Below are 17,860 nucleotides of genomic sequence, written 5' to 3'. Positions count from 1 at the left end.
TGTCAGAGGTGATGGGGAGATTAATGAAGCTAAATACAGGGCAATTCTGAAAGAAAAAAAAAACTGTTAGAGGCTGCAGACGACTTGAGACTGAGGTGGAGGTTGAAATGGTTTAAATCAAAGCATGTATGTTTTAAAATGTTTCAGTCAAAGACCAGACCTAAAGTCTGATGACAACCATAGGTGCTGAGTCTCTTAACTGCAGCCCATGATAGCTCTATCTAAATAAATATATTAGTGTGTCTAATAGCATGTCCAGCAGCCATTTTCCATTTGTTGCCAGAGTCCCGCTGAAGCTGCTGAGCTAAGAGTCGGACCCAACAGTTCCGGTGCGAATGCAGACAGAATCGATGGCTCCATTATCAGGGGGGTCCTATTGATCGGTTTAGAGCCACTAATAGCCCGTTTGCCCACTGACAACCTGGTATCAGAGTGGGTTTGGGAATGGGTGAGGTTGACGGCACCCCAGCGGGAGATAGAAAATAAAGTGGTTGGAAAATGGCCTTCAGTACGACGAGGGGATGAGGAAAGGTCGATAGTGATGGAGAGACAGAGAATCAGACAAATACCCCTTTTGCCGATTTAGTACTGCCATCCATCATGACAGAAATTACAAAAAAAAAGCATCTCTGCTGCTTGGACTGGTGAAGTAGGTTTATTTTAACTTTATATTGTATATTTACATTGTAATTTAAACAGTTTTTCACCATTCTTTTTGTGTAACCTTCCATCCTTCTCTCTATTCTTTCTTTTGTTGTTGCTGATCTGATCCAGAGGGCAAGAACGGCAGGGAGGGAGAGACAGAGAGAGTAGCTTGTTTCCATGGAAACAGGCTGAGCCAGATAAGCTTGGTTACTTGTACTGCAGAGTCTACTCTGTGTGTGTGTGTGTGTGTGTGTGTTCTTGTACTTGTTGCTGAGTGAGAACCATTTTTCGTATTTTTATCGCAAAGTGAGGACATTTTGACAAAGTGAGGACATTTTCCTGGTCCTCACTTTTTCAAATTCCGTTCTTGGGACAGGGGTTAGGTTTAGGACTAGGGTATGAATTGAGTTATTGTTAGGGTTAGGGTTAGTGTTAGGCACTAAAAATCAAGGAAAATGAATGGAAGTCAATGGAAGTAACCGAAAAGTCCTCATAAAGATAGTAAAACACGGATGTGTGTGTGTGTGTGTCTATGCGTATGTGTGTTTGCATGAGGAAGGCCTGGTTTTGCCTCTTAAGAGGAGCAATGAAGATTGATGAGGGTCTGATTCACTGGGCAGAACAGATGCTTGGATGAACAGATGATGTGTGTGTCTCTGTAGTCCTTACCTCCACCTCAGTGCTGTAATCCAAACTCTTATCAGTACACCTGCAGTCATTAAGAACACCTTGGGACTGATTGCCATAGCAATGACGTTATATCCAGGGCCCAACTAAGCCTTTGTTTCTCATTGTGGTTTGCTTGAAGTAGAGATATTTTTTAACATCACGTTAACACAAAAGTGGTACTTCTTCTAGGAGATAAGAGAAATTTCAAGCTTGTAAATGTGAGTGCTACATATGTTACATGAAGGCACCTCAGCCATTGAGACAAGTTACTGTTGTTTAAAGATTTACCGTTCACAACTTCGAGGTCAATTTCAATTTTTTGCAAAGCTGTGATTTGACAGTGCAAATTTTGTCTGATTCACATTTCGCTTAAACAGCTTTAAAAAATACATAAGAGCAAACTTAGCATAGATTTATATTTTGTTATTTAATTAAAATATAATTGTTTTTTTCTTTTTTAAACTTGTTTGATCAATTTAACCCTTGTTAAATTTTCAGCTTCAGCCAACTGCACCTTCTACTGAGCACCATTTTCAAAACGTCCAACGGTTCTTTTTAAGGTGTTTAAGATGCAAAAGGGCTTCAAGATTCAGTATGAAGTTAAATGTACTGTTTTAGCATTGCTTTCAAAACGAAATGATAAAATAGTGAACTGTCTCATATATGGGAGGGTGTAGGTACCAGAAATGGTAATTCCTGATGTCAGTGAGAAATCTGACAGTTGAGATCATGGGTCGGCTTTGAAGTGACTTTAAAGTAAATTTAGTTCTTCTTTGTAGGCTGCAATTTGTGTTGCCTCAGTTTATGAAAATAACTCACGAAGGTTCAGTATTTAGGAATTCAAATAAAAAACAAATAAAGATTTATGTTTGAAATGCATGCCTTAGTCTCTAATAAAAGACCTTGAAAATAAAAAAGGAAAATATTTTTTTAAGAAAGCAGCAGCCTGTATGCTGTTGTCCCGCTCAATACTTTCTTCTTGTTTCTGACCGATTTTAGTCTTAACAATCAAAGAGGTGCAATGCATTGTTAATGAGAATGCCTTTCTGTCTCTGTTGCAGAACTCCCAGAAGAAAAGAGGAGCACGAACCAGCAACAAATCGGACAAGAAGCCTGCTCCGCAGGTAAGGCATTAACTGGCACAGGGAAACACACACACTGCTAGGGGGTTCTCCTCTGACTGGTTCAAATAATCGATAAGAGAAACACACCACTGTCTGAGCAGCAAAAGACACTTAAACCCGGAGAGAGAGACATAAATTGATCCACCATGCATCCATACAAACCACAGAATGAAAGATGTGAAAGACGTAAATTAGTTTCCAGAAAGGTCATGCTGTTTTTTTTTTTCTCCCATGCACTACTTTGTAATAATATCAGCAGATGCAGTTTAAAAGTGCAGCTGAAAGTAAAAACATGATGAACACCATCTGATTGTGGGTATAGGTTTTGGGGACAACGTAGGTAGCTTTCACCTCCCCAGAAATTAGCTTTTTGGTGAACAAGGTCTGTCACTCCAGCTGATTGAGCTGTTATGACAGAACAATGTTGACTTTAAAATTAAAGATTTTACTTTATATAAAATCACATGTGTTGTTACAGTTTGCTGTCTAAATGCTTATAATGCGTCAACTAAGGTAACTTTAGCTTGAATGCTTATCAGTTCAAAGCTTGATACAAGAAAGCAATTTTCAGATAAGTCTAATTTTTAAAGGATTGTCTGTTTGTGTGATGCTTTTAACAAAACATGTTTCCCTGTATTTATTTTGTATCATATTACATACATTAGGGGTTTGTAATTATTACAATCATGTAATTATCCTAACCAAAAATAAAAACAAATGCAGTTCCATGGGTTTAGCACATTTATAGAAAATATATATTAACTCGATTAAGCAGGGTTTTCCAAAAAAAAACCTAACTTTGTTAAAGTATGTTGAGATGCACCAATCAGAGATTTTGAGGCTGATTTCCATTTTCCAGTTTTAGCAGATTCCGATTTCTCTTTTAGAACTTTAAATAACACATTTCAAAATATAGATGTTTTCAACTTTTTGTATAAAACGAAAATGCCCTTCAGTGGTTGTGAAAGTAGCTAACTGGGTCTTCTTCCACAGACCACAACCTTTTAGCACCTAGGCATCACTGGTCGGAAAAAGATTATAACTTTTCATTGGTCAATCAGACCTTGTCAGGCATTCGCTAACAAACTGAGTTCTCAGTGCATCTTTACCTTTACATTCCTATTTAGTTTTCGTCAGACAGAGAAAGGACTTGATATGACTTAGCATCCCTGAGCAGAACAACTAATCAATTCTTAATCACAAATTAAGAAAACGAAATCAGACATATTTGGCTTAAATGAAGCAGCTGAGAAACTGCACTTTTTACATTGATGTTTTGACTACAGAAATGTGCAGAATTACTTATTTGTAGTCTTTAGGATGCCTTGTGTTGGGGTGTTCAGAACCACAAATCACAACTGTCACACAAGATTGCATGTTTGATAAATATGTCTTTGTGCAAGAACCCACGGCTGTGTTGTCTTTAACTGGTTTCTACTGGAAATCACACACCTTCTGTCCATAAATGTTGTGCGCAGTCTTTAACACATTGCAGCACCTGTAGCTACAATGTGTAACTACAGGTTTTCCTCAACTTCTTCAAAATCAGACTCACTCTTTATCATTAAAGTCAGAATTCACAGTAACAAACACAGTCCTGACCCTCTTTGAAACATCCCAGCATGTGTGTGCTGTGGTTAACAGATCAAAAAGAAAAGGTAAAAAACCCAGCAGAAAGAAATGTGTTGAGTGTTTGCAAGTAATTCTCTTCACCGCTGTCTCTACTGTGCTGCTAAGACATGCCTTGGCTCCCCCTTCATGACCACATACCATAAATGGCTGTAAATTCAGCTGCCCTCGCTTCGTTTAATGTGGTTGGAATCGCTCCACAGGCTGTAAAACAAACACTGCCACAGAGCTGCTTCTGGGGAATGTGTGTACGCGGTCACCTGAGGTCAGCTGTAGCAAGAGCAGAGTTTAGGTGCAGAGAAAGATGCATTTATGATCAAGACTGAAAAGGTTTTTAGTGAGATTATGATTCCAGGTCAGTTCAGCCATTCTTGTCCCCATTGGTTAAGCACACATTGCCATGAAGATAAATAATATTAAAAGGCTGAAATCTCCGATAGTTATGTACTTTATGTCATAAAAAAAGAAAACAACCAAACACATTGACATTGCTTGATTTGTTAAAAAATATGGTTTAATTATATGGTTTGTTTTTACTCATTCTCCTACTGGTTTCCAAACTTGGAAATTGATCATGGTTAAGTTGGGTTTGATGTCATTCCCAGATTCAAGTTTCGACCTCAGAGGTAAATGAAAGTCAGCATGAATAGACAGCGTCTAACCGCTAACCCCATCGCTAACCCTATTTACCGAACAAATAAAAATTGTTTCTGAGTACTGCTAAAGGCAGCCCAAGTACCACCATTGGTGCTTTTGCCACAGTTTGAGAACCATGGCTTTAAATCATTGGTAGTCAAAGCTGGTATGAAACATCCTTAAAGCAGGGATGACTAGATGGGATGACTAGATGTAGGGTCTCTATGAAGCATTTCTTTGTGTTGACTGTTTTGACCATTAGACATGCTTCTTTGAAACAACTTTTTTTTTAACACATGGTTGTCACCTACTTATGCATCCAGTAGAAGAAAGCAACTTTTTATTAGATTTTTGTTTTTCGTCTTCTGATTAATAAAAGTTAAACATTCATTTAATAAATTCAACGATTGGACTATGTGTTGTTATACCAATCAAGGTGTTTCATAAAAACATCGAACCTACTTCACTTGTAAATAGTTTTAACATGTTAGCATAGGGTCTATGAAAAATCCACGTCTTGTAGACAACTCAGTGGGGTAATACAAATTTTTTCAGACGTTTTTAGAAGGTTTAGCACCTCATACAGCACAGGCTGTAGCTAATCCCTGTTATCTGAAAGTGTAAAGTTTTCCCTCCACTTTGAAAGAAGTTGGTTCCTCACCAGTTTGTGAGCCCTTTTATGTTTCTCCAGCCAGTGAGGTTGTAAATATTCTCTGCAGACGATAGATGACGTCTGAAGGAAACCACTAATGAGTGTGTTTGCCGATGTTTTTCTGCTCTCTAAGAGATTTTTATTCCTTTAATTCAAACAAAATACAAACACAGCATGACTCTGACCTTAGCATTTAGTGGCTTCTGTCCAAATGTTGGTCAAACAGAGCTTTGGAAATGCCTTGTTTTAAAGTTTAGAGTTAAGTTCTCTCTCTCTGCCATCCAAGATGATGTGAAAACACTGGTCTGAAAGCATTAAAAAAAGCACAAAAATTTATGAAGACCGTCAAGTTCTTCACATCAGGACTTTATTTTATCAGTTTTAAATGTTACAGATTCAAAGCCGAGCAACTCTGTGCTTGAAGTGATCTGACCGGTCAGCTTGTTTTTATGCTCTGCATGGTCAGGCATTTGCTCAGCTTTCACTGACTTGTGTAAGTCTGTCGTGTCGGGTTCTCTGTTCCGCCTCCTCTAACCTCTCTATAACAGGACACACTGAGTGAAATGCTTTTCTCTCTTTAAGGCACTCAACTGTGATGTTCCATGGGCTTTTAAATAATTTTCCATTACACATATAATGTACCAAAACCACAATTGATTTAGCAGTTTTGGTAAATGATGTATTAGTATTACATTTTTATAATTACACTCATTACCTACAGAGAACAGTAATATATCTGTCAGATAATTATAGATGGAAACATAAATGATTGGGAGTTGCTCATAACATTTGTGAATGCACCAGTCTCTTTGGATTGTAGCGCCTTTGTGTCATTGTCGTCTCAGTGCTTTTCTTTCCCTCTGTCCCGTCACTCCAGGAGGACAATTCAGACCTAAAGTGTCAGCTCCACTTTGCCAAAGAGGAGTCGGCCCTGATGTGCAAGAAGCTGACCAAGTTGGTGAAGGACAGCGAGGCCATGAAGGAAGAGCTGGCCAAGTACAGGTCACTATACGGAGACGTCAACACCTCGCTCACTGTGGAGGAGGTGAGAGGATGAACCACAAAGACTTAAAAGGCTGCTACCTGTACAACACAAAACATATTCTATGTGAGATGAATTGTTACCATTAAGGATAGTAAATTCATCAGTAGATCTCAGTTTTTCTTTGGGGGGAAATCATTAAAACTGGTTTCCTTAGCAGTCTGGAACAGTATAGATTTTAGGGTTTTTGAGGTCTGAATAAGTATGGAAACATAAAATAAGAATAATAAAATAAATCTGTTTTTCCAGACTTTATTCATTCAAATGTCTAAATGTCCTTTCATCTGTCCTTCCTTCATTGTGCTTTTGTTTTGTTCTTTTCTTATGTCATCCTTCCTTCCTAGCAATCCTTGTGTCTTCCCTCCTTTCTTGTTTCCTTGTATGTTTTCTTCCTTCTGTGTGTCATCCATTCCTTCATTCCTCCCTTGTAAGCTTCCTTCCTTCAGTGTGCCCTATTTTCCTTCCTTCCCTGTGTCCATACATCTTTTTCTGCTCTCCCTCCGCCTTTGTGTCTTGCCTCCCATCCATTCTTATGTAATTGTGTCCTTCATCCATACTGAGAAGAATGGATAGTTGCGTCTGGAAAAGTTTGGAATTTCTAATTATATAATGTGTAGGAAATATCTTAAAGACATCATCACTATGCTGCCTCTTTTCTGACAGTTGTGGTCTATTAAACAGTCTAATTATAGCACTGCCATATTATAGTTTTAAATTATTTCATTCCTTTTCTACCCACAAAACTCTCAAACGGCTCATTTGGTGATTTTTCATTTGGTGGAAATGCCTGGGAAAACTCTGCAGAAGGAAACTTGCATTGCTTTAAAAACCAACAAAACACTATTATATCAAACTCAAATATTTTTACTTTATCAAACAGATTTTTCCTACAGTTGTGATTGTTTGTGCTTGTACGTACTGTATTAACTTTGATTTTCTATAAAAACTTTAAAACTATCTAAAAAGGCAAAAGAGTTGGGTACTTCTTTTGACATCCTTCTTAACATGGTTTAACAGGTCAAAACTGGTACAGATAACAGCTCAATGGAAAAAAACACTTAAAAGGTTCTAAGTTTGCCCTGTTTGACTCCTCTCAGGTTGCTGACTCCCCGCACACTCGAGAAGCTGAGGTCAGAGTTCACCTAAAGCTAGTGGAGGAGGAGGCCAACCTGCTGAGTCGACGGATCGTGGAGCTGGAGGTAGAGAACAGGGGACTCCGAGCAGAGATGGACGAAATGAAGGGCACACAAGGTAGTTAGTCTTATAGCTCTATACTGTTTAACTGAGGCGTGAGTTGTGAGACCATTTGATAGAAGAACACAGAAAAACCTCTGAAGCCCAGAACCCCAGGTATTGTGTATCACCTAGCACCATGATAGACAGAATTTAGTAATTCAGCCTTTAGATTTAACTGAATTAAATATCTTATTTTTTCAGTATGTCTGAAGCTCCACTTAACTTGACTTGGCTCAGTTTATCTGAGCTTAGCTTCTCCAGGTTTAGCTATGCTTACCTTATATAAGCTTAGCTTAACTTGGTTTGTGTTAGCTTCTCTTTGGTTAGTTTATCTTAATTAATTATGAAAAATCAAACCAAAACAGCTAGCCTGGATATTGTTTGTTATATTTCATATATTTTTATTAAATACATGTTATGCCTTCTCCTTGTTCACATTTTTTTCCTAAAAAATAGAGGTTCTGTGTTTAGCAAAAATGCTAAATGTGTCTTTTTAATCTGAATTCTATAAGTTAGTCAACATTCAACTTATTGGAATGTTTTACAATAAATCTTAAATGTTTCCTCCTTCTGAATTTCACCTTGAGTTTTTTAGATGTTTTTGAAACATATGACGTGTCTTTATTCCTAGATGGGCCTCAAGAACTTTCTAGTGTTGGTGGTGTTCCAGGGGCAGGGCTTGGCCTCACAGGAGGGGCCATGGTGCTTGGTGGAGGGGCCTCATCAGAAAACATCATGGAGCTCCAGAGGCACCTTCAGTTTGTGGAGGAGGAAGCTGAGCTGCTGAGAAGATCTCTGATTGAGATGGAGGAACAGAACAAACTGCTGATGAATGAGATAAATCGCTATAAATCTGAATTCCCACCTGCAACATCTGCGTTATCCTCCGAGTCATTCATGTCTCTGTCAGACGGGCTGCTGAATGACAGCCACTCGCACTCAGTACAAGACGGGGCTGTGCTTATCAGCACCGACACCCCAACCCCTGAAGAGGAGCTGAGACTGGCAAGGCTTCAGATTGGAGAGATGAGTGGGAAAGTGAAGAAACTGCAGTATGAGAACCGCGTGCTCTTGTCCAACCTGCAGCGCTGTGATCTGGCCTCCTATCATGCTCCTTCTTCTTCCTCCTCCTCCTCATTAAGACTGGCTTTAGAGACAGATGCAGAGGCTGGAGACTCAGCTGAGTGCCTACCTCTCAGGTACGTTTAAATGCAGTTTTCCACCTCCTCTTTCAGCATTATGGCAAGTTTGTTGTGGGTCTACTGTGTCTCTCGCAAGTTATGGTGAAACTATAGTAACATGCAGTAATAAGCTTCTGACGGCAGTTTTTGTCTACAATTGTGCAGTCAAGGCATAGTTATTGGTAGAAATTCGTTCATGATGTATGTTTGTGACAATTTTGAACCTGTAGTATTGATTTTAAACCTATAACCAATAATCTGTAATGATAACCATAACAGCATCTTTGGATAGAAATATAGTTTTATATAAGTAATATTGGAGATTCAGGTGAGAATCAGTCGCCAAAAATGTTTTGTGCAGATATTTGTAAAAATAGTAAAAAATAGTTCAGTTAAGATTTTTGGAAGATCATGGACAGAAATCCATAAGAAAGCTGACAGTTGGCAACCTCTGTGAAGATGTAGCATACGTCTGGTATTGCAGTAGCGTAATGTAATTTTTTAAATACTGTAAAAAATACCCTTTGAGTACAGTTGTTCATTGAGAAAAAAAACATGTTAAGAAATAATTGTTTTTAACAAAATCAAAACTGGGACACTTGCTGGTGATACTTTGTACAACCCCCTTTTTGGAACAGGACAACACTTTTTTTCTGTTATCATCTCACTAGCTTGGAGCATACAGAGGGAATTAATTTGTCCATTCATCTTTAAATAATCTCTCTAGACCATCCATAGTGTTGGGACTTCTCTTATGCACCTTTCTTAAGGTTTTTAAGGGTTTAGGTCTGGGGACTAAGTTAGCTTGGAAGAAGGTTTATTTTATGTCTGGTGAATTATTTCTGTTCATTTGCTGATAGGTTTTGGAGCATTAGCCTGCTGAAAGAACTTCAAACAGATTTCTATTTACCATGTCCTGTTATTTCAAAGACTTCATGATACCATGTGCCTAAACAAGGTTCCCAGAGCATTGGAAAATAACCTGGCCCAGAAAATCATAGATCCTCCACCATATATTTTACATTTGGCATGAGGTGCTTTTTCATATATTCATCCATTTTTTTACACGCAAGACCCCACTTGTGCATTTGTTTTCAAAAAGCTGGACCACAGCACAAAATTCCAGTGAGGGTTCCAGTAAAGTTTAGCAAGCTTCAGCTATTGCCCCCTCATAATCAGCTGGCTTGTAATAGGGCACATAATATGTGGAATCTCAGTTGTCATCAAAATTTCAGTGTGAGCAAAATCTCAAATATCACAAAGGATTGCATGAATGCATTTCTTGGAAAGCGATTACACTTAAAGTGTCATTTATTAACCCTCGTCATTCCAACACTGCACATAGATTCACTGGCCTAGATGCCAAAGCTCAGAGTGAGCTGTGGTAAAGACTGAAGATGTCTGGACTAATGTTTTTTATATCACGTAGCCTTAACATGTATTTACCATCTAATGGTTGTTATGGACACTTGAGGTAGAAGAGCTGGAAGATGCTTGTTTGGTGTGGTTCTCTTTACAGGTTTACCCTTCCACAGTGTACTCATACTCGTACTCGTCGTCTTACGCTTATCAGGGACCGCAGAGACACCCAGACGTCCCTCTCCCCAGACACCTCCTCCAGCTCCTACGGGTGGAACCCAAGGCGTTCCCAGGCCAGCCGAGAGACATAGTCCCTCCAGCATGTCCTGGGCCATCCCCTGGGCCTCCTCCCGGTGGGACGTGCCTGGAACACCTCCCGAGGAATGCGTTCTGGAGGCATCCGGTATAGATGCGTGAGCCACCTCAACTGGTTCCTCTCGATGTGGATGTGTATCTCCCTTAGAGATACACCCTATCTCTAAGGGAGTGCCCGGCCACCCTACGGAGGAAGCTCATTTCAGCCGCTTGTATCCGGGATCTCGTTCTTTCGGTCATGACCCAAAGTTCATGGCCATAGGTGAGGGTAGGAACGTGGACCGACTGGTAAATCGAGAGCTTCGCTTTTCGGCTCAGCTCTCTCTTCACCACAACGGACCGGCACAGCGCCCCCATTACTGCAGCCGCCGCACCGATCCGTCTGTTGATCTCCCACTCACTCGTGAACAAGACCCCAAAATACTTAAACTCCTCCACTTGAGCCAGGAACTCCCCTCCAACAGAGGACAAGCCACCCTTTTCCAGTCGTGCACCATGCACGACTTGGAGGAGATGATCCTCATCCCAGCCACTTCACAGTCGGCTGCGAACCGCATGCTGTAGGTCTTGGCTAGAGAGGGCCAGCAGGACCACGTCATCTGCAAAAAGAAGAGATGAAATCCTCTGGTCCCCAAACCAGACTCCCTCCGGCCCTTGGCTGCGCCTAGAAATCCTGTCCATAAAAGTTATGAACAGGACTGGTGACAAAGTGCAGCCCTGCCAGAGTCCAACATGCACCAGGAACAGGTCCGACTTAGTGCCGGCAATGCAAGCCAAACTCCTGCTCCACTTGTACAGAGACCAGATGGCTCCTAATAAAGGGCCCCCGACTCCATACTCCTGGAGCACCCCCCACAGGACATCACGAGGAACACAGTCGAATGCTTTCTCCAGGTCCACAAAACACATGTAGACCGGTTGGGCAAACTCCCATGAACCCTCAAGTACCCTGTAGAGGGTATAGAGCTGGTCCAGTGTTCTACGGCCGGGACGAAAACCACACTGCTCCTCCTGAAGCCGAGGTTCGACTATTGGCCGGACTCTCCTCTCCAATACCCTGGCATAGGCCTTACCAGGGAGGCTGCCACCACCCCAGTCTGCCAATCCAGAGGCACTGACCCCGACTGCCACGCAATGTTGAAGAGGCGTGGCAAACATGACAGCCCCACAACATCCAGAGACTTGAGGTACTCCGGGCGGATCTCATCCACCCCCAAAGCCCTGCCACTGCGGGGCTTTTTAACCACCTCGGTGACTTCAGCCTGGGCGATGAAAGAGTCCAACCCCGAGTACCCAACCTCTGTTTCCACCAGGGAATGCGTGATGGCAGGATTGAGGAGTTCCTCGAAGTACTCCTTCCACCGCCCGATAATGTCCCCAGTTGAGGTCAGCAGCCTCCCACTCCCACTGTAGTGTTGGCAAAGCACTGCTTCCACCTCCTGAGGTTTCCCAGAATTGCTTCGAGGCTAACCGGTAGTCCTTCTCCATGGCCTCACCGAACTCCTCCCAGACCCAAATTTGTGCCTCTGCCATCGCCCGGGCCGTGGCACGCTTGGCCTCACGGTACCTGTCAGCCACCTCAAGAGTCCCGAAGGCCAACCACAGCCAATAGGACTCCTTGAGCTTGACAGTGTCCCTTACTGCCAGTGTCCACCACCAGGTTCGGGGATTGCCGCCGCAACAGGCAATCCTTACGGCCACAGCTACGGGTAGCAGCATCGACAATAGATGCGGAGAACATGGTCCACTCGGACTCTATGTCTCCGACATCCCCCAGAATCTGGTCAAAGTTCTCCTGAAGGTGGGAGTTGAATACATCCCTGGCCAAGGGCTCCGCCAGACGTTCCCAGCAGACCCTCACTATGTGCTTGGGCCTGCCAAGCCAAGCTTTCTCCTCCTCCAGCGGATCCAACTCACCACCAGGTGGTGATCAGTGGACAGCTATGCCCCTCTCTTCACCTGAGTGTCCAAAACATGCGGCTGAGGGTCTGATGATACGACAACAAAGTCGATCATTGACCTCCTTCCTAGGGTGTCCTGGTGCCAAGTGCACTGATGGACACCCTTATGATTGAACATGGTGTTCATTATGGACAATCCGTGACTAGCACAGAAGTCCAGTAACAAAACACCACTCGGATTTAGATCACGCCTCTCCAGGTGTCACTGTCGTTTCCCACGTGGGCGTTGAAGTCCCCCAGCGGAATAATGGAGTCCCCGGGAGGGGCACTATCCAGCACCCCTGACAGGGATGCCAAGAAGGCCGGGTACTCCGCACTACCGCTCGGCCCGTAGGCTGAAACGACAGTCAGAGACCTGTCCCCAACCCGAACGCGCAGGGATGCGACCATCTCATCCACTGGGGTAAACCCAACACGAGACGGCTGAGCTGGGGGGCAACAAGCAAACCCACCCCAGCCTGCCGCCTCTCCCCGTGGGCCACTCCAGAGTAAAAGAGAGTCCAGCCCCTCTCAAGGAGATGGGTTCCAGAGCCAACGCTGTGCGTGGAGGCGAGCCTGACTATTTCTAGTCGATATCTCTCGACCTCCCGCACAAGCTCAGGCTCCTTCCCCCCCCCAGCGAGGTGACATTCCATGTCCCTAGAGCCAGCCTAAGCATCCGGGGATCGGGCTGCCGAGGTCTCCATCTTCGTCTGCCGCCCAATCATCTTTGCACCAGTCCCTCACGGCTCCCCCTGCAGGTGTTGGGCCCACTGGGGGATGGCCTCGCGTCTCTTGTTCGGGCTTGGCCCGGCCGGGTCCCGCAAGGAGCAACCCGGCCACCAGGCGCTCTCAGACAAGTCCCGACCCCAGGGCTGGCTCCAGGGTGGGACCCCGGCTCCGCCGTACCGGGTGACGTCACGTGCCTCGGTTTAATAGTCGTCATGAGGGGCTCTTGAACCGCTCTTTGTCTGCCCGTCACCTAGAGCCTGTTTGTCATGGGAGACCATACCAGGGGCATTTAAACCCCAGACAAAATAGCCTCTAGGATCATTCAAGCACTCAAACCCCTCCACCACGTTAAGGTGGCGGTTCCCATTGCACTTCCACAGTTCAATGGGAAGATTTTCTTGGGTTTACATCCAGCCTTGTTTGTCACTCTTCTAGTTGTTTTAATTATTGCTCTACCTGTAGATATGGCCACTTTTAGACCAGCAGGGATTTTCTTGACCCGCTTTCCTCATTTGGTGGAGGTCAACACACTTATTTCTTACTTGAAACACATGTTCTACAGGTCCTTCTCAAAAAATTAGCATATTGTGATAAAGTTCATTATTTTCCATAATGTCATGATGAAAATTTAACATTCATATATTTTAGATTCATTGCACACTAACTGAAATATTTCAGGTCTTTTACTGTCTTAATATGGATGATTGTGGCATACAGCTCATGAAAACCCAAAATTCCTATTTCACAAAATTAGCATATCATTAAAAGGGTCTCTAAACGAGCTATGAACCTAATCATCTGAATCAACGAGTTAACTCTAAACACCTGCAAAAGATTCCTGAGGCCTTTAAAACTCCCAGCCTGGTTCATCACTCAAAACCCCAATCATGGGTAAGACTGCCGACCTGACTGCTGTCCAGAAGGCCACTATTGACACCCTCAAGCAAGAGGGTAAGACACAGAAAGAAATTTCTGAACGAATAGGCTGTTCCCAGAGTGCTGTATCAAGGCACCTCAGTGGGAAGTCTGTGGGAAGGAAAAAGTGTGGCAGAAAACGCTGCACAACGAGAAGAGGTGACCGGACCCTGAGGAAGATTGTGGAGAAGGGCCGATTCCAGACCTTGGGGGACCTGCGGAAGCAGTGGACTGAGTCTGGAGTAGAAACATCCAGAGCCACCGTGCACAGGGGTGTGCAGGAAATGGGCTACAGGTGCCGCATTCCCCAGACCTGGGCTACAGAGAAGCAGCACTGGACTGTTGCTCAGTCGTCCATAGTACTTTTTTCGGATGAAAGCAAATTCTGCATGTCATTCGGAAATCAAGGTGCCAGAGTCTGGAGGAAGACTGGGGAGAAGGAAATGCCAAAATGCCAGAAGTCCAGTGTCAAGTACCCACAGTCAGTGATGGTCTGGGGTGCCGTGTCAGCTGCTGGTGTTGGTCCACTGTGTTTTATCAAGGGCAGGGTCAATGCCGCTAGCTATCAGGAGATTTTGGAGCACTTCATGCTTCCATCTGCTGAAAAGCTTTATGGAGATGAAGATTTCATTTTTCAGCACGACCTGGCACCTGCTCACAGTGCCAAAACCACTGGTAAATGGTTTACTGACCATGGTATCACTGTGCTCAATTGGCCTGCCAACTCTCCTGACCTGAACCCCATAGAGAATCTGTGGGATATTGTGAAGAGAACGTTGAGAGACTCAAGACCCAACACTCTGGATGAGCTAAAGGCTGCTATCGAAGCATCCTGGGCCTCCATAAGACCTCAGCAGTGCCACAGGCTGATTGCCTCCATGCCACGCCGCATTGAAGCAGTCATTTCTGCAAAAGGATTCCTGACCAAGTATTGAGTGCATAACTGTACATGATTATTTGAAGGTTGACGTTTTTTGTATTAAAAACACTTTTCTTTTATTGGTCGGATGAAATATGCTAATTTTGTGAGATAGGAATTTTGGGTTTTCATGAGCTGTATGCCAAAATCATCCGTATTAAGACAATAAAGGACCTGAAATATTTCAGTTAATGTGCAATGAATCTAAAATATATGAATATTAAATTTTCATCATTACATTATAGAAAATAATGAACTTTATCACAATATGCTAATTTTTTGAGAAGGACCTGTATTTTGAAGAGTGACTAGGAGAAATGTGCCTCTCTGTTATACAAAATGTCCACCCCAGTCACCCCAGATGTCATGGATGTCTAATTCAAATTTCCTAAACACTCTCATTGGTATAAATTGTAAGTGGAACTAGATGCCAAATCAACTTTTTTTTTTGCAGATAAACTGTATAAATTGGGCCTTAATGGTGTTATCGTTATGTTATTGTGCAATTTTGTACATTTTCTTGTAAACTTGTTTAATTTTGCAATATTTGTCTTAAAACCCTTTTAATGCTGCCCTTTTTGAGTTGAATGGTGGTTCCTGCAGATGAATTTTTCTATTGGCTCAAACGGTACAGCTTGGTACACCTCACAGCCCCACAATCATGTATAACACCATCTCACTCAGACCCGCCCACGTTGCGACTCAGGAGTTGTAACTGCAAGCATTGATCATACCGTTTTATGCTTTATACCTTCGATCATATGCTTTACTTGAGATAATATAAATCTACATGTAAATGTAAGTTTTCTGAAAGTTTGTCACTGCTTTGAACATTAGCCCATGTTGGCACTGATGCTGCTAACATCACTTTACCACTCAGAAACTGGACCCATTCTGTCCTCCACTGCCTCAGCAGCGCTGTCTTCGGGCATTGTTGAGTCAGCGCCGGTGGCTCAGTCCCACTGGGCTCCAAAAAGCCGCCCTCAACCACCAGTAATGAGGACGATAAAAAATCCTCCACCCCAAAAGATCTATCCGTGGCGAAACTACCAGCGTCGCTCTGCTCACTCTCCATGTTTCAATGTCAAATTAAACTAGCTACCGGTTTTGCTCTTCCTCCTGACCACACCCTCACTTAACCCCCTCTCTCAACCCCTACACTTGGCCGTACTCCTTAGTGTCTCTTGGTACAGCCCACTTTGGTGGCATTTTTCAAAATTAGCAGGTAAATGAACTGCTAATTTTGCAAAGTAAATTTAGTTGATTTAAAAGTAGGATTTTGCTAAATTTTAGTATGAAGATAGTTTACGACCATAAAAGGTATGTTTATTTTGAAGCTTTTTGCACATCTTGACTTGGGGTGTCTATGAATTCCAGCATTATATGGATCTACAATCAGCAGCAAACAATATTTACTATTGATTTTATTTTACCATTTTGTCATCAAAGCTTATCTGTGGACAAAGTCAGGTGTTTTTCCCTCTACCAATTACCATGCACCACATTTGCCATCAATATGGTTACATGCTACATCTAGACAGTTCTGCCCAGGTTCTCTGTAACATTCAATACCCTTTCGTCAACTTGCTCCTTTTGAAGCAAACCCTTTTAAATCAATCCTTTGCACATTTAGTTCATGCCAAACCCCGCCCAACTGTCACCCAACTACACTCATGGATGCAGAATGCGTAGAAGCTCTATTTTAACTGGACAAAAGTGGTACGAAAGACCTTTAAGTTGTCCCAGTTACGTTAACCACCTGGAGTAAAATTGGAGGAAATGCTCAGCCTGGTGCACATTAACATCTATGGAACAAGGTATTCGGTTCTAGTGCAGAACAAATGAAGTCCAAAGTATGCAGAAGCAGTCAATTGGCATGTCTATATGTCAATTGGCATATATAAGGCCACAGGGAGCCTTGCATGCCAAATCTCCTGAAATTTAGGATGTGATGTAGGCCAGAGTGTTTATAAAGATCATTTATAAGTGTCTCCGCCCCCACTGGTGACGTGTCAGGAAGACCTGAGGAAGAGTACACACAAAGGTAGGTTCTTGGGAGAAAAAACTCAAGAGTTTCAAGCAAGCTTAACTTGGCCAGTAAGTTACCACTATTGGCAAACACTCAGGCAACGAAGTGCTGACTGCTCGGTCCTTTTAAACCTCAGGACCTGATTGATGATGAGCGACACCTGTTCCACACCTCCACAAGGAGTTCCGACGCCATCTGGTGAGTAAGCAGAGTAAGCAGCAGGCAACAAGTTTCCCAGACCCAAACATTACCCCCCCCCCTCAACGGCCGCCACCTGGCGGCCCAGAAGAAGTGGAAGCCAAAGAAGCAAGATAATCAGATATCAAAGAAGGGTCACAAATGAAAGAATGGGGCACCCAAGATCAGTCCTCAGGACCGTAACCCTCCCAATCGACGAGGTACTGCCAACCCCTACCTCGCCGACGTGACTCCATGATCCTTAGGACTGAAAAGGCCGGGTGCCCCTGCAAGTCCCGGGCGGGTGGAGGGGGTTTGGTTGGAGGGCAGAATGTACTGGTAAACATGGGTTTGAGCTGTGAAACATGAAAAGTGGGATGAATACAGAGACTGGAAGGGAGACGAAGACGGACCGAAGTGGGACTGATCACAGAGTCTATGACATAAGGACCAATAAAGTGGGGGAGAGTTTTCTTGACATAGATTTTAAAGGAACGTCCCATGAAGACAGCCAAACCTTCTGGCCAGGCTGATACTGGGGGGCAGGTCTGCATCTCCTGTCGGCAAAGCATTTGTTCTGAGCCGCAGTGAATAGCTTGTACGGCGGAGTCCCAGATGCGCTTACAGTGACGGATGTGGTGTTGAACTGATGTGACAACT

At 43.2% G+C, this 17,860-nt stretch overlaps 1 protein-coding gene across 3 annotated transcripts in view; it reads left to right on the top strand.

Moving 5' to 3' along the window:
- The window catches only part of soga1 (suppressor of glucose, autophagy associated 1), a 133,064-nt gene that overhangs the window by 76,583 nt on the left and 38,621 nt on the right, over nt 1-17,860 (top strand). For all 3 annotated transcript variants that reach the window (XM_047364780.1, XM_047364786.1, XM_047364773.1), the window contains exons 5-8: nt 2,376-2,438; nt 6,233-6,400; nt 7,495-7,648; nt 8,265-8,832. In XM_047364780.1, the coding sequence (XP_047220736.1) occupies nt 2,376-2,438; nt 6,233-6,400; nt 7,495-7,648; nt 8,265-8,832 (953 nt within the window). The remainder of the gene's footprint in view (nt 1-2,375; nt 2,439-6,232; nt 6,401-7,494; nt 7,649-8,264; nt 8,833-17,860) is intronic.

The sequence above is a fragment of the Girardinichthys multiradiatus genome, chromosome 1 (assembly GCF_021462225.1).
Source record: "Girardinichthys multiradiatus isolate DD_20200921_A chromosome 1, DD_fGirMul_XY1, whole genome shotgun sequence".
In the NCBI taxonomy this organism is placed as follows: domain Eukaryota; kingdom Metazoa; phylum Chordata; class Actinopteri; order Cyprinodontiformes; family Goodeidae; genus Girardinichthys; species Girardinichthys multiradiatus.
This window is presented reverse-complemented; position numbering and strand designations above follow the sequence as displayed.